General features: G+C 54.5%; 2 protein-coding genes across 4 annotated transcripts; both read left to right on the forward strand.

Annotated features, from left to right (window-relative positions):
* Positions 1-1108: 1108 nt before the first annotated feature.
* PGLYRP2 (peptidoglycan recognition protein 2) lies at positions 1109-6443 on the forward strand. Its single transcript, XM_055566522.1, has 5 exons — positions 1109-1199; positions 2337-3422; positions 3918-4128; positions 4737-5034; positions 5994-6443. Exons 1-5 carry the CDS (start codon positions 1109-1111, stop codon positions 6081-6083), a joined length of 1776 nt encoding a protein of 591 aa, XP_055422497.1. The 3' UTR covers positions 6084-6443.
* Positions 6444-9501: 3058 nt separating this feature from the next.
* RASAL3 (RAS protein activator like 3) lies at positions 9502-20708 on the forward strand. 3 transcript variants are annotated; one of them, XM_055566525.1, is made up of 18 exons: positions 9502-9823; positions 11691-11702; positions 11857-11987; positions 12140-12218; positions 12327-12388; positions 13153-13223; positions 13979-14105; positions 14193-14291; positions 14735-15277; positions 15614-15758; positions 16010-16154; positions 17268-17504; positions 17592-17793; positions 17899-18017; positions 19055-19445; positions 19733-19890; positions 20386-20449; positions 20556-20708. In XM_055566525.1, the coding sequence occupies exons 1-18, from the start codon at positions 9502-9504 to the stop codon at positions 20697-20699; spliced, it is 3051 nt and encodes a 1016-aa protein (XP_055422500.1). In that variant the 3' UTR covers positions 20700-20708. The 3 variants fall into 3 exon arrangements, with proteins under 3 accessions (XP_055422500.1, XP_055422501.1, XP_055422499.1); XM_055566526.1 differs by having other exon boundaries at positions 13153-13190; XM_055566524.1 differs by lacking the exon at positions 11691-11702.
* Positions 20709-21638: the final 930 nt, after the last annotated feature.

The following is a 21638-nucleotide window of genomic DNA, read 5'->3' on the forward strand; positions in this document are numbered from 1 at the left end:
GAATACTGGAGTGGGTGGCCATTTCCTTCTCCAGGGGATCTTCCCGACCCAGGGATCACCTTCCCAACCCAGAGACCAACCCGTATCTCCTGTATATCCTGCATTGGCAGGTGGATTTTTAACCACTGAGCCACCAAGGAAGCCCATGCTGGGTGACCAGAAAGAGGACTCTCAATAGCTAAGTAGGCCCCCTGGGGAATCCCAGGCCTGGCTCAGCCCAAATATTCCCAGGCCCACCCAGGGCCCACCCTTTGCTGAATGCCCAGCCTGGTGGGTCTCCTGGAAACTCCCCGGGCTGGTTTCGAGATGGGAGGCCCACAGTGAAGCAATATCCATGGCAGCCCCAGTCACATTGAGCCCATCCCACCTGACACCAGATAAAGGGGAGACGGGCTCTCTTCAGCAGGACTTGGCCACGGACACCAGAGGAAAAGGGAGAGAACCCCTCACCAGCAGCCCAGGTGAGCCCAGAAGTCAGGTCTGGGGACAGAGTCAGGGTCCCGAACACCTCCCCCGAGCCCAATTCCTGCTCTCAGCTATCCCTAATGGCATGGGATCTGGAGCTGGAACCAGATGAGAGGTGACATCTCCGAGTCCCCCTACGCTCCCTCTGCCTGAGGCTAAAGCACTGGCATCAAAGAAGGCAGGAGGTATTGTCAACTTCAGGCAGGCCTCTCCTCTCTCCACTCTCAGCACAGCCTGTCCTACCAGTTGGGCAGGCACTTGAGAGTCCCCTCTGGTGGCCAGAAGCAGCCACAAAACTATCACCATAGGAAGGGTGGAATGCTGGATGGGCCTCAGTCTACCCCTCTTGGGGAATGGGCTGACTCTGATGGAGTCTGAACTATCTGGTTTCCAACGCCCCTCCTGGAACTTACTGATCCTTGACCTCGGCCTGGGAGGAATGGGATAGGCTAGAGGAGCCCCTGAGACCCAGATGACCTTGAGGCACGGCACTCTGTACCCATGCCTCTGCTGCCTCCCGCCCACAGCTCTACAAGCGGCAGCCGTGTCATTCACCGCTGGACTTTGACAGTAGGCAAAGGTACTACTTGTTTTCCCTGTCTCCTTCCAGCCCTGCTGAGATCTCCACTGAGGTCAACCGGCTATGTCCTTTGGAAACTGGAAGCCCACAGTGGTGGTCCAGGGTATACTCTGGATCCTGTATGGATTGCTGCTGCAGCCGGAGCCAGGGACAGGTGGGTCAGAAGGCAGAGGCCTGAAGCCAGGACTCTTAGTTCAGTATATTACTGCCCCTCTGCGCCCAGCTCTTTACAGGGTGAGGTTGGACTCACAAGGCTCAAGTCTCTAGGAAACTCCAGTCTGGGAACACAGATGTTCCCATCCCCATAGGATCCGGGCAAGGGTTGGGGGAAGAAATTGGAGCCAAAAGAGCAAAAATTAGGAAGACTTCCTGGAGGAGGGGACATAAATCTAGGACAGGAAGAAGAATTTTACTTGGTGGTGAAGCAGTAAAGGGCATTTTAGGCAGAGAGTAAAGCAAAGTTATAGAGGAATTACTATGTGAACTGTCTGGAGAAGAGTCTGAATTGCAGCAGATGGTGGAGTGTAAGGATTAGGACTTCCTGTGTTCAAATGCTGCCTCTGCCACTTCCTCGCTGTGTGATCTTAGGTAGGTAATTTAACCTCTTCACGCTCATAGGGTCCTTGTGAAGATTAAATGTGTTCAGTTATATAAGTCACCTACAATGGTGCCTGGCAATAGTAAATATTTAATTAATGTCAGCTATTATTCAACAACTCACCCTAGCTCTGAGTTACTCACACTTCTAAGTTCCAAGTTCAGCCACTAACATTTCTCCCACATGGCACAGGCTCACCTTCCCCTGGGCACCCTTCAAGACACCGTTCCCTCTATACTTCTGCAAACTCCAATCCACTAAGAAAAACTGTCCATCATTCCCTCAAGATACCTGGGGACACTGCCCACTCTTATCCTTCAAGGCATCACCATCCTGGCTTCAGCCACCTTCACTACTTACCTTCACCCTCGCTCCCCTTCTCTACTCTGATCTTCCCTCCAAAAAATTATATTCTTCATACAGCACTCAAAAGAGCAATCTTAGAATTTCAACCTGGCGGTGTATCCCTCGTGCTCATGAAGCTGTCCTGGCTCCACAGTGCCCACGGATAGTCTAAGCTCCTTAACCTTTTGTCTGTGTCTCAGCTTCCTCACCTACACAAGGGCAGTGTCAGACATTGTAAAGTTGTCCAACAAAGAGCTGGGGGCATTGAGAAGATGTAGAAGCAGCATGAGGAGGCTGAGGAACAGGGGGTACTGGGCTGTTGGGTTAATGCCATCCTTCCTCCCACAGCAACCCTGCCCCTGCTCATGGACTCTGTCATCCAGGCCCTGGCTGAGCTGGAGCAGAAGGCGCCAGCCACTGAGGCTGGCCATAGTGCCGCTGCATGGCTGCTGTCAGCCCAGGGCTCTGGTACCCACAGTCCCCTCTATCACTTCCTGCTGGAGGGGAAGAGTCTCAATACCACCGAGCTGGATCCTCCTTCGCTGAGCCCAGAGCTTCGAGGCCTGATGGGAGAGGTGGCGAGACACAGCGTGCAGGATGGGAAGGAATATGGGGTGGTACTAGCACCCGATGGCTCGACCGTGGCTGTGGAGCCTCTTCTGGCAGGGCTTTGGGCAGGGCTTCAGGGACACAGGATTGTAAACCTCTCTTTAGAGAGCACGGCCACCCCTCCGGATGCTGGAGTCACCTTTCTAGACCTTGGGCCCACCTCCCCAGGGCTCAGTGATGCCTCTCCTGATGTCACCTCTGCGGATGTCAGAGCCGTGTCTCCAAATGTAAGCACCAAAGATCTAGATGTTGGAGCCACCTCTCCAGAAGTTAGACCTGGCTCTCCAGATGTCCAAGCCTCCTCTCCAGATACCAAGGCCAAGTTACCAACTGCTGTGGACAGCCTCCTCGTGGTCACCCTGGCCAGAGACCTGGGCCTGAACTTCCTCCAGGGCCCCCAGACCTGGAATCATTCTGGACTGGGAACTGAGGGATGCTGGGACCAGCTCTCTGTTCCCAGGACCTTCACCCTCCTGGATCCTGAGGCATCACCCCTCACCACGGCCTTCCTCAATGGTGCCCTGGATGGAGCCCTCCTTGGAGACTACCTGAGCCGGACCCCTGAGCCCCAGCCACCCCTCAGTCACCTGCTGAGCCAGTACTATGGAGCCGGGGTAGCCGGAGACCCAGGATTTCGAAGCAACTTTCGACGGCACAACGGAGCTGCTCTGACTTCGGCCCCAAGCCTGACCCAGCAAGTATGGGGGGCCCTCATCCTGCTACAGAGACTAGAGCCAGCACACCCTCATCTACAGGGCATGAGCCAAGAAGAGCTGGCACAGGTGGCCACCCACGCTACCAAGGAGTTCACTGAGGCTTTCCTAGGTGAGTAGGACCCCCACCCACTGAGAAAATCCTTCTCACAGATACCTCTTCAGTGCCAGACAGGTCAGTGGGATCTATGGTTAGGGGATTCCAGAGGAGGCAGACAGGACTAGGATGCTGTTAGATTTAGTTCCCAGCGGGGGCCAGAGTGGTGTGATTGAAAAGTGAAAAAAGTAAAAAGTGTTAGTCGCATTGGACTCTTGGTGACTCCATGGACAGTGGCTAGGCTTCTCTGTTCATGGGATCCTCCAAGCAAGAATTACTGGAGTGGGTAGCCATTCCCTTCTCCAGGGCATCTTCCCCACCCAGGGGTTGAACTCCGGTCTCCTGCATTGCAGGCAGATTCTTTACCATCTGAGACTGATGTGAGAATGAACCGTCCCCAAATCTGGGAGGAGACTGGAGGGATGATCCTTACGTGCCCTCTTAGTGTGAGAGAAGGCAGCAGGCAGAGAAACGCTCGCTGACTCCCACTCTGGACTCCCTTCCCCTCAGGGTGTCCAGCCATCCACCCGCGTTGCCGCTGGGGTGCCGCACCGTACCAGGGCCGCCCGACGTTGCTGAAGCTGCCGCTCGGGTTCTTGTATGTGCACCACACGTACTTGCCCGCGCCACCCTGCACCAGTTTTGAGAGCTGCGCCGCAGACATGCGCTCTATGCAACGTTTCCACCAGCAGACACGCGGCTGGGCCGACATAGGATACAGGTGGGCGGGAACCTGCGGAGCGCTGGCGAGGCAGACCAAGGGGCGGTGCAGTGGAAAGACTGAATGGGCGGAGCCTGACTCAGGGGGCGGGGTTTGAACCAGAGCGTAGCAGACAAAACAGAGGCGGAGTTTAGGGTGGGTGGAGCCAGGGTGGAGAGGGGCGTGGCCTAGACTGGGGTTGGAGTCTACTAGAAAGAGCTCAACAGTGGGACTCGTTTAGTCTGGGGTGGGAACCAGGAATGGAGTCCAGACTTGGGAGAAGAACAGGACCTGTGGTAGCGGCTAAGTCTGGGACCGAGCAATGATGGATATGATCTCAGCCAGAAAAGGGTCAAAATTGCGGAGGAGTTAGACTTGAAATAATGGGGAGGGAGCTGGGTAGAAAGAGACCGGGCTAATGTTGAGGACAGATCCAGAGAAAAGGGACTATTTCTGGGGTGGCATTTGGAGGGAGAGTGGGACATGGGTGGACCAGGTGGAGGCTGCGTGACCGGGGGAAACTTGGGGTGACGGTGGCCCTTGGCACGGGTGCAGAAACTGGGGTAGAGGGCCAGATGCGGAGCGAGACCTCACGCCGTCTGGTTCCTGCTTCCTTCTCTCCTCCGCAGTTTCGTGGTGGGCTCAGACGGCTACGTGTACGAGGGCCGCGGATGGCACTGGGTGGGTGCGCACACACTCGGCCACAACTCCCGCGGCTTCGGCGTGGCCTTGATAGGCAACTACACCGCGGTGCTGCCCTCAGAGGCCGCGCTGCGAGCGGTGCGAGACGAGCTCCCGCGCTGCGCTATACGCGCCGGCCTCCTGAGGCCAGACTATGCGCTGCTAGGCCACCGCCAGCTCGTGCCCACTGAGTGCCCTGGCGACCTGCTCTTCAACCTGCTGCGCACCTGGCCGCACTTCGACAAGGTGAGTCCCCCGACGCCCGCACTACCTCGGCCTGAGGCCCTCTGTTCACACAAGCTCAGCACGTGCCCTCATCCTTGCCTGCTTGCCTAACCCCAGCCGGCCCCTCTCACTCCTTTCTGTAACCCTGTGCCCACAACCTCAGCCAAGACTCCTTCCAATCTATTCAGGCAATCTAGACCCAGACTTCAGTCATTCTGCTTGCAACATAGCCTACTGCCCCTACCCCTCTCCCAGCCACCCAACCTTGCCCTCACTCTTGCTCTCAACCCAAAGTCTCTCTGTCCACACAACAGTGATCAAGCCTGTGACCCTCTACAGAAAACCTCTTTGCATAGGACAGCTTCTGTGCTGTGTGCTAAGTCACTTCAGTCATGTCAGACTGTTTGCAACCCTGTGGACTGCAGCTTGCCAGGCTCCTCTGTCCATGGGATTCTCCAGGCAAGAATAGTGGAGTGGGTTGCCATGCCCTCCTCCAGGGGATCTTCCCAACCCAGGGATGGAACCCAAGTCTCTCATGTCTCCTGCATTGGTAGGTGGGTTCTTTACCACTAGCACCACCTGGGAAGCCCACACAGCTTCTGCCCAGCCCCTAACCCAGTTGTTGCAATCCTCTGCCCAGACCATCTCAGTCCCAAGGATGCTTGTTCAGCCCCAGGCTCCCTGACCCTTGATGACAACTTTTATGCTGGAGCAATCTAAGCCCAAGTCTGCACATTCTCACCACACCACCAACCATAATGACAAAGCTACCTCTATAATCACCCCTGTACAATCAAGCTCCACTTTCAAACTACCACTCCATTTCAATAAGCTGGCCTGCAGTTGGGGTTGTACCAACCTCCTCATTTTGGGCCCCTGTCCTCTTACCCATCCAGGGTGCCACCATGAAGAGGGCAAACCCAGCTCCACTATCACCACCACCACCCCCACCCCCACCTAAACTCTCTTGTCTTTTTCAGAACGTGAAACCAAGAACTGCCAGGAGGGCCTCCAGCAGATCCAAGAGAAGACCACCTCCAACGATACTGCTATCCACTGACCTCCAATAAAGAGACCTTGGAAAGACTTCCCTGGTGGTCCAGTGGTTGAGAATCCACCTGCCAATGCAGGGGATATGGGTTTGATCTCTGGTCTGGGAAGATTCCACATGCTGTGGAGCAACTACGCCTGTGGTCACAACTACTGAGCCCAGGCTCTAGAGCCTGTACGTCGCAACTATCGAGCCAGAGTGCTGCAACTACTGAAGCCTTGCACACCTAGAGCCCCGTGTTCCACAAGAGAAGCCACCACAATGAGAAGCCTGAGCACTGCAATGAAGAGAAACCCCCACTTGCTGAAACTAGAGAAAGCCCACCCACAACAACAAAGACCTAGCACAGCCAGAAAATAAAATGATTTTTTAAAAACATTAAAAAAAAAAGGACATGAATAGAAAGCCTGTGTTCAAGCACCATCTGCATTTGCACATTCAGTTATAGTTTGGGGTTGCCCAGAAGCAGACCCTGGGACAAGAATCCCAGTGGAAGTAGTTTGTCTGGATGGTGATCCCAGGACATATCACCTGGGGAATAAGGAAATGACACAAGGAAGGGAAGTCATGTTGATATGGGAGGCACGTGGAGCTCCATCCTACTGGGGACATCTGGGGGACCATGTAGGGCATATACCTCACAGACATCCCACTTAAAGGGCAAGGGAGCTGGAGTACTGATCCTCCAAGTCCCGTTGTCATTGTTTGAGGGCAGCCCCCTGGTTATTTTCTCTTTTTTCTGTTTAGTCACTCAGTAGTGTCCAACTCTTTGCAACCCCATGGACTGTAGCCCACTTGGCTCCTCTGTCCTTGGGATTTCCCAGGCAAGAATACTGGGGTGGGTTGCCATTTCCTTCTCCAGGGGATCTTCTCATGTCTCTTGCTTGGCAGGTGGATTCTTTACCACCAAGCCACCTGGGAAGCCCCGAGCTCCCAGGGAGGTGTTAATGTGCTGACACTTTGGGATTGCTAGCTGTACGGGCAATGTAGACTCCACCTGTCAGAAAAAAGTCCTCCAGCAAAAATGCAGGGATGGGGCCAGTGCACAGTGAAGAGGTGAAGGCTCAGAGATCCAGCAGGACCCTGGGAGAAGCTACCTGTGCGTGCAGTGAGTGGACCGAGTGCCGCATGGATGAGGAGGACGTAGCTAAGGTGTGTGCACCTGCGTGAACATGTCCAGCCCCTGGACAAGGGTTTTTGATCCTCATTGAAGACCCTCCTCCTCAGGACAGGTTATAGAATGTTTGAGGCCCTGTGCAAAATGAAAATGCAGGCCCCTTGTCCAAAAAGCAGGAACTTCAAGACAGCGACAGCAGAGCATTAAATCAAGCTCAGTGTAGAGCCCTGAGCATGGGGCCCTGGGTGACTGCACAGGCCACATGCTAATGAGGGCAGTTCTACCCATCCCATCACCTAAACGCTGGTCACCCTTGCCTTTGCACAATCTGTTCCTTCTATCTGGTATGCCCTTCCCACTACCAGCTCTTTCTCATGCTTCGGGTCACAAATGCCAGCTCATCATGGAGGCCCTCCTGGGTTTTTCCAGTTCAAAGTGGGTCTCTTGTGCTCAGCCTCTGCTCTAGTCTGTTTGTTTTTTTTTTAAGTCCTCCCTCCTCACCAATGTAGAAGTGTCCTACATTCATGTTTAGGACTTGTCTGTCTTGCTGTACTGTGAGTTCCAGAAAGGCAGGAATCAAGTTCGTCTTGTTTCTTGTCGCTTCTCCAGTACCAGCACATAGCAGGCATGAAGGGAACATTGGTTGAAGAAACAAGGTGTCCCATTATAAATCTTTTGAAACTGATGTTATCATCTTGTACAAATCAGGAAACCAAGACTCAGAGAGAGGAAGTGACTTGCCTGAGGTCACACAGTGAGAGAAGGACCAGCTGGCACTCAAACTCACCCTGGGACCAGTGGGCCAGTATTCTATTGATTCTCACATTAACTCACTCATTCCTTTGAACAGCATTTGGACATCCTTTTTTTTTTTTTTTTCAAGTGAACACTTATTGTGGCATAACAGAGATGCAAGAAAGGGCACCCAAATGTGTGGTTAATGAATTTTCACAGCAGAACACACCCATGTAACCAACATTCAGCTCAAGAAATAAAAGAGGTTATATTTATACTACGTGAAGTTCACTTCATTTTAAAAAAATGATCGGCTCCCAAAAGGCTCCCTTGTGCTCCTCCACCTCCCCGGTCTCCAGCCCCTCCAAAGGGAAACCTGTCTCCTGACTTGTTACACATGTTTTGCCTGCTTTGGAACTTCATATAAATGGAAATACATAGTGTTTAATCTTCATTGTTTGTATTTTTTTGTTCAGCATTGTTTGTGATTCATCTGAGTTAGATTATTCTTATTGTTACATAATATTTCACTATGTGAAGAGACCACAATTTATCCATTTTACTGTATATGCACATGTTGGTTGTTTTCAGTTTGGGGTATCAGGTGACACAGTGGTAAAGAATCTGCCTGCCAGTGCAGGAAACGCAGGAAACACGGGTTCGATTCCTGGGTGGGGAAGATCCTCTGCAGGAGGGTATGGCAACCCACTCCAGTATTCTTGCCTGGAGAATTCCATGGACAGAGGAGCCTGGCAGGCTAAAGTCCATAGCGTTGCAGAGTTGGACACAACTGAAGCGATTTAGCCCGCGAGCAGGAGACCTAGATTTGATCCCGGGGTCAGGAAGATCCCCTGGAGAAGGAAATGGCAGCCCACTCCAGTATTCTTGCCTGGGAAATCCCATGGACAGAGGAGCCTGGTGGGCTATAGTCCATGGGCTTGCAAAGAGTAAGACAAAGAGTAGAACATGACTGAGCAACTGAGAGCACACACACACATTATGAATAGCGGTGGTGGGCATGTGTATTGGGTGTTTACCTAGCATATACACCCAATATGTGGAACTCCTGAGTCAGAGAAGAGGTATATGGTCAATATTCAAAGATCACACCAGGTTTCCAGCTTGGATGAGTCGGTCTACACTCTGACCAGCAGTGGATGAGAGTTCTAGCATTTGATCTGCATGTACCCATTTTGCAGAGAAGGCAACTGAGGCTCAAAGAGGGGCATGGGCTGCCTCCTGGTCACTGAGAGATTCTGGGTCCTGCTCTGTCACCTCCTCTCCTCTAGCATCCTGCCCCCTGTTGTGCCCTCCCAGCCTGGCTGTGGGGTGGGGTGGGACAGACAGGGTCACGTGGAGTTGCATTCAGCCAGAGGAAGCCGGGCAGGGTGCAGACGGCTGCTGATTCTGAGGCTGGTCAGGAAATCAAGGTAAGAAAGGGAGTGCATGTGGCCCCCAAAGGGGGTTCCCTGGGGGCAGAGCTGAGAGTGAGGAGGGGGCGGAAATGAAGACAGCACAACCCTGTCTGGTGGGCAGACACAGGACAGAATTATCACCCTCTCATTCCCCCAGGAGAATCTCTGCCATGGACCCACCTTCACCAAGCCGGGCCTCCCAAACCCAGCCTGCAGCCCCATCTCCTTTAACCTCCTACCGCTGGCACTCAGGGGGTGGTGGGGAGAAGGGGGCTGGGGGGTTCCGCTGGGGCCGCCTTGCAGGATGGGGGAGGGCACAGAGCCACCAGGAGACCACGGCCAGCAGCCAGCCGGCCCCGCGCTCTTTGTTTCGTCGCGTCCTCTCTGCACCCCCCAAGGAGTCACGCACGAGCCGCCTGAAAATATCCAAGAGCCTCTGGGGGAAAAACAAGAGCCCACCGCTGGATTCAGAGCCGGAGCCAGAAAACCCAGGTACATGGCTCCCCCACCCAGGGCTGGGAGGCCCGGATGCAGGGAGGTTTTTGTCTGCCTCCGGAGCATCAGCCTTACAGACACAGGAAGTTGTGGGGAGTGCAAAAGCCCAACAGGAAGTGGCTGGGGGCCCGGCTGGCTGCCCTCTTCCCTCTTTCCCCCTCACCCCAGGGGCCTGGGCATGGTGGGAGTGACTAGGAACCTATGAGCTGGGGGTCCATCCAGGGGAAGGGGCAGGGAACAGACTGATGGGGCAGCACGGTCCAGATGCCAAATGGCTCTTGGCCCCGGTAGGTCTCTCCTCATATTCAGTGGCCCAGGCGTCTTCTCTCCTGCCTGGATACCCATTTCTGCTGTCTCCTACTCTCCTGCCCTCCAGCCTTGATGTCTTAGTATCTCCTCTTCCTTGAGCTTCAGTTTCTCCACTGGTTAAAATGGAATCGTGACTCCTATCCTGAAGGGTGTATCATTCATTCATTCGGTCATTCAAACAGAGGTCTGTGAGCGTTTACTATGTCCTAGGCCTGCCCTGACTTAGACACTGAGGACACAGCAGGAACAAAACAGAGGAAAGTGCCTGCCTGCCTCATGGAGTTCATGGTGCAGTGAGTGTGACAGGCAGTAAACAAGTAAATGAGGAGATGACAGATGGGGCTAAGTGTCACACAGAGAGACCTAGAATTGCAAAGGGTACCATGAGAGTTGGAGCTCAGGAATGCCTGGGACTCAGCACATTTTATGTGATCCGTTAGCAAGTGGAGTTATTGCTTATTCCCCTGGTGGTAAAACAGTAGGACAGATGGGTCCTCTGGGAGGGTTGATGCTGTCCTCCCATTTCTGAAGGCTCATTTAATTCTCATCACTCATACCCCCATTTTGCAGGGGTATCCCTTCAGCCCCCTCCAGGGTATCAGATATTGCCCACTCCATAGCATCCGGTGAGAGCTCTCTGACAAGACCCCCATTTTTCCCCTACTCAAACACCTCCCATGGCTCCTTAATACCTTCAAGATGAATCCCCATCTCCTCTAACTGACACCCAAGGCTTTGCCAATCTCTTCCTTAACCTTCCCCTCCAGCCTTTAAGCCCTCCAAGCCCTCCTCACGCCTCCCTTTATTTCTCTGGACCAGGCCATGTGCCAAATCCCAGCCTTTCCTCAAGCTGTGTGTGTGTGTGTGTGTGCCCTCAGTTGGTCAGTCATCTCCGAATCTCTGTTATCCCGTGGACTGTAACTCACCAGGCTCCTCTGTCCATGGGATTTTCCAGCAAGAATACTGGAGCAGGTTGCCATTTCCTACTCCAGGGCATCTTCTCAACCCAGGGATTGAAACTCCGTCTCTTGCATCCCCTACATTGGCAGGCAGGTTCTTTACCCCTGAGCCAGCTGAGAAACCCTGCTCGCTCTGTTCATGCTACCATCTCCTCAATCTCTGTCAAATCAAAATCTGCTGTTCAAGATCCAGTGCAGGGCATTCCTTGGTGGTCCAGTGGTTAAGGGGTTTCCCTAAGTAGCTCAGTGGTAAAGAATCTGCCTGCAATGCAGGAGACCTGAGGTCAGTCCCTTGGTCAGGGAGATACCCTGGAGGAGGGCACAGTAACCCACTGCAGTATTCTTGCCTGGAGAATTCCATGGACAGAGGAGCCTGGAGGGCTACAGTCCACAGGGTCACAAAGAGTCGGACACAACTTAGTGATTAAGCAGCAAATGGCAGCAGCCTTGGTAAAATGGGGGTTATAATAGCCCTTTGAATGGCTTTTAGAGGATTAAATGAGAGAAGGAATGCGGAGTAGTAAGTACAGTACCAGGCACATAGTCTGTGGGGCTGCATCCACTCCCCATTACTACCCAGGGCTACTAGAGACAAGGCCCAGAGAGGGGTAGAGGCTTGTCCCCCACCTGATATGACTGCTGGGTGGGTTGGGAAGAGGAGGCACTTAGGAGGGAAGCCTTGATGAGCCTTGGTGAGTGGAAAGGTTGTCCTGAGGGAGAAGAAAGGACTCCCAGGCCCCCAGCACTGCCTCCTCTACCCAGAGCCTGAGCCGGAGCTGGAGCCCCTGGCCACACAGATCCCAGAGGCTCCCACCCCCGACGTGCCCGTCTGGAACATCGAAGCCTTCACACTACTTGATGGGAAGCTGGTGCTGCTTGGGAATGAAGATGAGGTAAGAGGCGCCACACAGGCAAGGGAAGGGGAAGAAAGGAAGGGAGCGAGAACAGCAGTAAGGGAGCATGAGGGGTATAACAGAAAGGTGTCTGCCTCTCCTTCTGTCTGTCTGCCTCCCCTTTCTGACCATCCGCTCCTGCTGGGGGACAGGGTCCTCGCCAGCCCCGGATGGGGAGCGCTAGCTCTGAGAGCAGCATCCACGTGGCCTCGGGGAATCTCAAGGATCCAGGTAAGCTTGAGAGACAGGGAGAGCTGGGGCATTTGGGAACCTGTCAAAGTGGGGCAGAATCCAAGGTGATCCCACCCCCCCCAATCTTCCACCCCTGACCACCCACAGATCGGACCCCTGGAAAGACAGAGCCAGAGGCTGCTGGCCCCCACCAGATCCACAATGTTCGTGTAAGTGGTGGGTGGAGGGGAGAGGAAAGATTTCAGACCCTCAGAGGTGAAAGGGCAGACTTTTCCTGGGTGATCTTTTTTCATTAATTTCATGGGATTTTTTTTTTAATTTTTCAATTTATTTGTTTTTATTCTTGGCTGTGCTGGGTCTTTGTTACTGCTCATGGGCTTTCTGTAGTTGCTGCGAGCAGGGGTTACTCTTCCTGGAGGTGCGTGGGCTTCTGATAGCAGTGATTTCCCTTATTGTGGAGCATGGGCTCTAGGCACATGGGCTTTAGTAATCACCACTTGGACTCCATAGTTGCAGATCATGGGCTCTAGAGCTTGGCCTCAGTGATACAATGCTCAGGCTTAGCTGCTCCACAGCATGTGGAATCTTCCCATACCAGAGACGGAAGCTGTGTCCCCTGCAATGGCAGACGGATTCTTACCCACTGAACCACTAGGGAAATCCTCCTGGGCCATCTTGACCAGGTCACTGACCCTCTCTGGGCCATAGTGTCACTATCTGTCAAATGAAGCTGGTGAGAGAAGCTCCTTCTTGGGGCTGTTTATGAAAAGTCTATAGAGAGTGTAGGAAAGCACTATGTCAGGTGCTTTAGAAATGGCAGCTGTTGATCGCCTTTACTATTCCTGCAAATGTAGTCTGAACTTGTGATTTCCCCCAAGATCAATAGATCTTCCAGGACATCCTGGGTGGGGCGAGGAAAGGACCTGAGGAGGGAACATAGGGTTCTGCCCAGCTGACATCCCCCTCCCCACAGGGGCTGCTGAAGCGGTTGAAAGAGAAGAAAAAGGCCAAGTCAGAGCTAGGAGCCAGTGCTTCCCGAGATGGGTAAGGGTCTCTGAGGAGCTAGAGGGGCTGGGATTCAACACTGCCCCTCCCATTCCTCCTGCCGATAATTCTGATCTTCACCAAATATATCCTGTGGGCCTCTGTGTCCTGCCCCTTGTTGGGCAATGCTGGCGCCACTGAAAGACCCTTAGCATGGAGTCAGCCCTCCATTGAAGGGTGGGGGCAGAGTGTGACACAGTAATTCTAAAATAGCAGCTGAGTCAACACCTTGGTTTGGGAGTGAGTGTCTCAGAAAGGGACACTTGATCTGAGACGTGAAGGATGTGTGTGTGTGTGTGTGTGTGTGTGTGTGTGTGTGTTTGGTCATGTCTTACTCTTTGCAATGCCACGGACTGTAGCCCACCAGGCTCCTCTGTCAGTGGGATTTTCCTGGCAAGAATACTAGAGTGGTTTGCCATTCCCTCCCTCCGGGGAGATCTGAAGGCTGCTGCTGCTGCTGCTAAGTCACATCAGTCTAGATGGAAGTTAATCAGGCCAAAAAGGACAGGAAAAGCATTCCAGGCAGGAGGAAGAGCAAGTGCAAAGGTCAAGAGGACGAATGAAGTGACAAAAAGAAGGCCAGTGTGGCTGGAGTACACAGACAGTGAGGAATTCAGTGACAAAGGATGGATTCACGTCCAACTTAGGTTCAAGTTCCCTCTGGCTTCCTTCCACCCTTTGGGCTGTAGGGGGCAGGTTGTGGGGGTCGAGAGAGTGAGTAGGAATGACAGCTTGCTCACGTGCGCCTTCGCCAGGCCCCCCAGTGCTCTGGGCTCCCGGGAATCGCTGGCCACGATTTCCGAACTGGACCTCGGAGCCGAGCGGGACGTGCGGGTCTGGCCACTGCACCCCAGCCTGCTGGAGGAGCCCCACTGCTTCCAGGTAATTAAAGGCAACTCTCCACCTCGCCTGACCTTTTGGCTCAACCTTTGGCCTCAACCGCACTCTTCGATTCCCCCTCCTCAACAGGTAACGTGGACCGGCGGGAGTCGCTGCTTCTCCTGTCGCTCAGCTGCCGAGAGAGACCGTTGGATCGAGGACCTTCGTCGCCACTTCCAGCCTAGTCAGGTCGGTAGTGCTTAAGGTCGGACTTGGAGGCCCCGCCCACAGCCCGGACCCCGCCCCTTCCACCCAACCCAAATCCCACTCGTGCCAAAACTTTGCCCCTTGGACACATCTGCCTTCCTACACTTTTGCAACCACTCCGAGATCCTCCGCCTATTCCATGATTTACCAGCCCCTTCCACAGCTCGGATTGTATTCAGTCCAAGCCCTATTTGCACCCCAGGGAGTCGCCAAGTTTCCACCCCGCGGTTACTCCTCCATTCCCTGGACCCCGGATCTTTCCGGGAGGACCCAGAAAAGCTAGAGGATCATCGTGGGATCCCCATAGTCCCGCTGTCTTCCCCCAGAGGCCCAGCGAACCCCTGGGAGCACGCGTCCCGCGCCTCACCTCTGGTGCGCCGTGTGGAGCACCGAAGCCACGCTCCTGTCTCTGCTTTGGCCCGCAGGACAACGTGGAGCGGGAAGAGACGTGGCTGAGCGTGTGGGTGCACGAAGTGAAGGGGCTGCCCCGGGCGGCGGCGGCAGCGCCAGGAGTGCGCACTGAGCTGTGGCTGGACGGAGCGCTGCTGGCGCGCACGACTCCGCGGGCCGGCCCGGGCCAGCTCTTCTGGGCAGAACGCTTCCATTTTGAGGCGCTGCCGCCAGCGCGTCGTCTGTCCCTGCGACTACGCGGAGCGGGCCCCGGGGACGCGGTGCTGGGCCGGGTGGCCTTGGCGCTGGAAGAGCTGGGCGTCCCCCGGGCGCCCGCCGCGGGTCTGGAGCGTTGGTTCCCGTTGCTCGGGGCGCCAGCCGGCGCGGCGCTGCGGGCACGAATCCGGGCGCGGCGCCTGAGAGTGCTGCCGTCGGAGCGCTACAAGGAGCTGGCGGAGTTCCTCACGTTCCACTACGCGCGCCTCTGCGGGGCTCTCGAACTCGCGCTGTCCGCTCAAGCCAAGGAAGAGCTGGCCGCCGCCATGGTGCGCGTGCTGCGGGCAACCGGCCGGGCTCAGGTGCGGCGCCGCGACGGGACGAACCCGGGTGACCAGGGGCTAACCGATCGCGTGCTCCATGGGGGGAGTTGGCGGGGACCAGTACCAGAGTGGTACCTTCGAGGGGCGGGGCACCTTGAGGGGTGGGGTCTGAACTGAGCTTCTGCACCGTGAGACCCAAGTTTCTGCTTTGATGCGGAGGTTCCCGTTTAGTTAAGAACCCCAGCAGCGAGGCCAATGGGCCTGGGCAGCAGCTGCAAGGGGCAGGGCCTGTGCCCCAAGGGTGAGGGACCCGCCAAGAGCGGGATTCTCACGACTCAGTCCGCGCCCAGCTCAATGTAACCCCACTATGCCTAGGCCCTGGTGACAGACCTGGGCACCGCAGAGCTGGCACGCAGTGGAGGCCGTGAGGCACTGCTGTTCCGGGAAAACACATTGGCCACCAAGGCCATCGATGAGTACATGAAGCTGGTGGCACAGGATTACCTCCAAGAGACGCTGGGTGAGCAGAGTGGGGCAGGGGTCAGAAGCTTAGTTGAGCCCGCTAGGGCAACCCAGGAGAAATCTGAGAACCCTTGGGTAAACTTGGATTCTGGTAGTGGGTGATGCCCTGGGGATGCTGGGATCCTAGAGCGAACTGGAGGTTCCCCAAGATTTTAGGTGCCTCCGAAGTAGGTTGGAGATGGAACTGGAGGCTGGGTGCTGTGGGTTGTGGTCATGGTCCAGGCCCTCTCTGGTTGTGCTGGACTGCAGGACAGGTCGTGCGGCGTCTCTGTGCCTCCACCGAGGACTGTGAGGTGGACCCCAGTAAATGCCCAGCCTCAGATCTGCCCCAGCACCAGAGCAGACTTCGAAACAGCTGCAAGGAGGTCTTTGAGAACATCATCCACTCCTACAAGTGAGTGTCAGGGCACCACTGCTACAAGTGAGTGTCAGTGCTCTCAGTCACTATGCTAGCTCTGACTCCAAATTAAGGTTTCCAGATAAAATACAGAATGCCCAGTTAAATGAGATACCATATTTGTGACATACCTTTTTATACTAAAAAAAAGTTTTCAATTTTTTAAAATCTGAAATTCAACTTTAACTGTTTTTCCTAAAGTTTTATTTGCTAAATCTGGCAACTCATTCCAATGTCATGCTACCTAACCCCAAGTAACATGGGACCTGATTCTTTGTCTTCTAGACTACAGGTGACCCCCTACCCTAATTCCATGCCTCCTGACCCCAGTTAACATAGGGTCTCAATCCTATTGGGGCTTCCCTGGTGGCTCAGATAGTAAAGAATCTGCCTGCAATGCAGAAGACCCGGGTTTGCTCCCTGGTTTGGGAAGATCCCCTGGAGAAGGGAATGGCAACCCCACTCTAGTATTCTTGCCAGGAGAATTCAATGGACAGAGGAGCCTGGCAGGCTTCAGTCCATGGGGTTGCAGAATCAGACAGGATTCAGCAACTAACACTTTCACTTTCACTCAATCCTATGATCTCTGATTCCAGTAATGCCATACTCCCAATCCCATGATCCCTGACCTTAAGTAACCCTGTATCCCAAATCCCATGTAACTGGAATTCCTAGGCTTCCAATTCCTTGAGCTCTGACCCTAGGTTAACCTGTGTGCTTAATCCCATGTCACCTAGGACATCAATCTCATAATTTCTGAATCTAGATGACTCTGTGACCCAATCTTATACTACTTCATATTATGTACTCTGTCTGGCACCCCAGTTTCATGTCCAGTTATAGCTGGACATGAAGCTCATGACTTCTGTCCTCCTGTGAACGTATACCCCCAAATCTAAGATTTCTGACTCCAGAAGTCACCACAATGAGTACACCACCAACAAGCCCTGACCCCAAGGAGACCTATAACCCCAACCATCATTATCCCCAATGTCTTCTATCCTGGAACTTAGCATGCAGGTGTCTATTGACCCCGACCTTAGGATTTCGATCATCCACGAACCTTATGCTCATATCTTTCCCCTCTGACTATTGCCTCTTCTCTCCCAGCTGGTTCCCAGCAGAGCTGGGCACTGTGTTCTCAGGCTGGCGAGAAGCATGCAAAGCACGTGGCTCTGAGGCACTGGGGCCCCGACTCGTATGTGCCTCTCTCTTTCTGCGGCTCCTGTGTCCTGCCATTCTGTCACCCAGCCTCTTCGGCCTAGCACCAGAGCACCCGGCACCTGGCCCAGCCCGCACCCTCACACTGATCGCCAAGGTCATCCAGAACCTTGCCAACCGTGCTCCGTAGGTGCTGGGAGGCTGGGTAGCCACACTGGGGTGGTGGGGGTGGCAGATGCTGGACCTGACCCACCCACTTGGGCTCTGATGCAGGTTTGGTGAGAAGGAAGCCTACATGAGCTTCATGAATACCTTTCTGGAGGATCATGGACCTGCCATGCAACATTTCCTGGACCAAGTGGCCACCGTGGATGCAGACACAGCACCCAGTGGTTATCAGGGCAGCAGTGACCTGGCCCTCCAGCTGGCAGTCCTGCATGCCCAGCTCTGTACGATCTTTGCTGAACTTGACCAGGTGTGGCCTGAGCACAGAGCCCAGAACGTGAGGTAGGGAGGCAAGAGAGTAGGGGTCTCTGGTCCTGGAGAGTTTGCTCAGCATCCTCCCTGCATGCTTTACCAGGCCACCCGGGACAACCTGGAACCGCTGCCCACTATTCTGCATGCCATCGAAGAGGGCCGACCTGTACCTGTGACTGTGCCAATGTGTCTCCCAGCACCCCGCACCCAGGGCCATTCCAGGTAACTACTTGCCTCAAGTCTGACCTGATCCAGTTCTGATGGGTGGGAGTAGGGGAAGGGCCAAAGGCATGCACAGGGTCAGAGGTGAAGACAGGATCATGTCAGGGATCAGAGACAGGGTCATGTTCATCATCAGAGACATTGTAGGATGGAGGTCAGAGGCTAGAGACAGGGTCATCTCGGGGTCAGGGAGAGGCTCACAGTGCCATCAGAGAGGGGGGCATCAGGTCAGATTGGACTCTGAGGTGGCGATTAGGCATTGCAGAGAGAGGGTCAGAGAGATGTCTAGGGTCAGAGAAAGTGACATTGTCACTTTCAGCAATGAGGGGCAGATCTCAGGTCAGGCCCAGGGGGAGATGGGGTCAAAGTTTATTATGGGCAGAGTCATTTTCGGGGTCAGAAGTCAGGGATCATGTTCTTTCAGAAGGCAGAGACAGGTTCAGTTGAAGGTCAGAGGTTGGGGACAAGAGGGAGTCAGATTGGGAAGGAAGAGGGTAGAGTTTTGAGCACAGGTCAAGCTCCAGGGGGCTTCCCAGGTGGTGCTAGTGGTAAAGAACCTGCTTGCCAATTCAGGAGATGTAAGAGATGCAGGTTTGACCCCTGGGTTGGGAAGATTCTCTGAAGGAGGGCATGAGAACCCACTCCAGTATTCTTGACTGGGGAATCCCATGGACAGAGGAGCCTGGTGGGCTACAGTCCTTAGGATTGCAAAGAGTCAGGTAGGACTGAAGTGATTTAGCATGCAAACAAGCTCCGGCAGATTGGAAGTAGAGATTACACAGAGGCTCAAGTCAAGGGTAACACTGTGTCAGAGCTCCGGGACAAGGCTAGAGAGGAATCAAAGGTTAGATTGAGGTCATAGAAGGGACAGTATTATCGGAAGTCCAGGACAGGATCAGAAGTCAAAATGGGATCCCCTTTAGTCACAGGGCTTGCCGAGAAGTAAAAGATCAGGGTTGGAGTTATTTCTGGTGGAAGGTAGAGGTGGGGTCAGCTCAAAAACCGGTGGAAGTCTGAGCTCCCCATCCCACCCCCAGCATCTCTGCAGGGGAGAAGCCTGGCTTTCTGGCCCCCCGCGACCTCCCCAAGCACACCCCTCTCATCTCCAAGAGTCAGTCCCTGCGCAGCGTTCACGGCGCAGGTAGTTGGGCCCGGCCGCGGCTGGAGGAGGAACAGCCCCCCCGGCTGCCTCGGCCGGTAAAGCGCACTCAGAGTGTCCCGGCTGGCCGCCCCGCTCGCCGCCGCCCGTCTGCCGGACCGCGGCCGCGACCCAAAGGCTCCCTACACGCGGGACCCGCGCCTCGCGGCCGGCCCTGGACTGGAGCCTCAGCATCGCTGCCTCGGAAGCCGTCGGTGCCCTGGCAGCGCCAGATGGACCAGCCAAGAGACAAAGACCAGGTGCTGGGCACCCACCGACCCGTGGGCAAGGTGAGGTGTACAGCTCAGGTCTGCGCATAGAGTGGGGAGACAGGATTGGAAAAAGACTGAAAGATAGGCAGGTCTCGGTTCAAACACCGAGCTTGCTGTGGTCTGTGATTCAGACCTAACCCAACCCTCTCTGAGCCTCAGTTTTCCTCTTCTGTACAATTAGAGCGTCATTACCCCATAGTCAGGGCGGTTAGGAGGCAGAGCAAAAGGAACAGGGAGGTCAGTCAATGTCCGTGGGGAGAAGGGGCAGGACAGTGGCTCAGGTTACAGTTGCTCCCTCCCCACAGCTGGCGGAGCTTCAGTGCGAGGTGGCTGCCCTGCGTCAGGATCTGAAGATGCTGTCCGGCCTCGTGGAGTCACTCAGCACCCACATCCGGTCCTTGAGCGAGCAGCAGGAGCAGCTTCGGACCCAGCTTCAGCTCCTGGATTCCAGGCTCCGAGAAGGGTAAGCCCCGCCCTCTCTATTAGCTCCGCCCCAGGCGGCCTTGCTAAAGAGAAATCGGCTCAGGCCCCGCCTCCCAGTAAATCCACCGGAATCACGCCTGGCACGGCCACGCCCCCTCTGTAAGACCCGCCCCTACACATCTAAGACCAGCTTCTTGGTCACCTCCATCCACCCTAAGTCTCTGGGAGGTCCTCTCGAGCAGTCCCTCAGTCAGCTCCTTCCAAACAAGTTGGGGCAGACCCGCTATCTCTTAGTCTGGGGCCGCCCCTATCCTGCTCACGACCTCACGCAGGACTGGTTGATTGGTCCTTTCATCGCAGCCAGTCCGGGTTCTAATTCTGCAGTCCCATCTTCAAATGTATCTAGGCCCCACCCCCAGGCTGGATAAACCCCACCTCCATCTCAAGCTCCGCGCCAGAGTCCCTGACTGCAACCAGGAGCTCTAGCGGAGTCTCTCAGCCTCTGACTCTTTCCTTTCACCCGTAATTCCTACAGGACCGCCAAGTTGGATCCAGGGCGCGATTGTTCAACCAATGAGGGCCACAGGCTGAAAAGTCTGGTGAGACCCATGCCCTAGCCCTGGGACACATTTAGGCTGGGTGAGGGAACGCGAGTTGGGATGCAACCCTCACCCGGCTCTGAGTCTACTGCCGCTGCCTCCCCAGGAGTGCCGACTAGCTGAGATAGAGAGTACTCAGGCCCAGCTGAAGGATACCATCCAGAACCTGCAGCTTCTTCCCAGGACATCGGAGTCCCAGAGCCAGCCCATGCCCCTCAAAGCTCCCTGCATCAACGGAGACACCACTTGAGTTGCCCACTCGGCCCGATGTGCTTTGGGAGCAGAGAGAAAGCCGTCTAAGGGGCCTGTCCACCCCCTGCCTCAAACCGACGTGGCCTACAGTAGGGAGTGGATGGAGCTGTAGGTGCCAAACAGTCTGGCACTATCAGGTTCCCCAGTAAAATCTTGATTTCAGTAAAAATCGATGGTTTTTTTGCCCCTGAATTTTGCCAATCAGAAAGCAAACTCCATCCCCTCAATCCAGCTCTCTCAAACTCTCCCCTAAATTGCAGGTCTCAGGGGAGTGGGGCGATGCAGGGAGAGTCTCACCAACTCTGTGACCTTAGTCCCTCACTTTTCTCAGAGCCTTGATCTCCTCATTTGTAAAATTGATTTAAAGTTCCTTATACAGTAAAAGACCTAGAGTTTAAAATGTTTGATAAAAGGTATCGGTCATTGTTAGGGGTAGCAGTTGATTCTCAGTAAAGCCCAGATCTCATCTCCACTAATTTCCAGGTCTCAGATGAGAGCATCTTCATAGCACTCCAATTCCAACATTGGCTCCTTGATTCAGTGAGGGCGTGGGTCTGGGAGACAGATGAAAGGAGTGGGTAGATATGTAGAAAGTTAAGCTCTGTGTGTGGTGGTTGAAAAAAATGAATGGGCACTTGAATCATGAGTGGGTAAATGGGTGAGGGTTAGGGTGGATAGGACAATAGGCAGATGAATAGGTTAGCATTTGCTGGATGTTTGCCCTGGTAGGTGAGTAGTTAGTAGGTGGTTAGCTGGGATGGGTATGTCTGTCTGGAAAAGGCCTGGTTCATAGTAGGAAATAAATATTTGAATTAAATGAGCAAGCAGTTATACGTACTGCATGTGCATTTGTTGAGGTCTCCTGAGACTCTCAGGCTGGGCAGTGGGGAAACAATAATGAACTCCACAGACAGACTCTTGTGCTCATGGAGCTTAC

This window comes from Bubalus kerabau, chromosome 1 (genome assembly GCF_029407905.1).
Source record: "Bubalus kerabau isolate K-KA32 ecotype Philippines breed swamp buffalo chromosome 1, PCC_UOA_SB_1v2, whole genome shotgun sequence".
Lineage (NCBI taxonomy): Eukaryota > Metazoa > Chordata > Mammalia > Artiodactyla > Bovidae > Bubalus > Bubalus kerabau.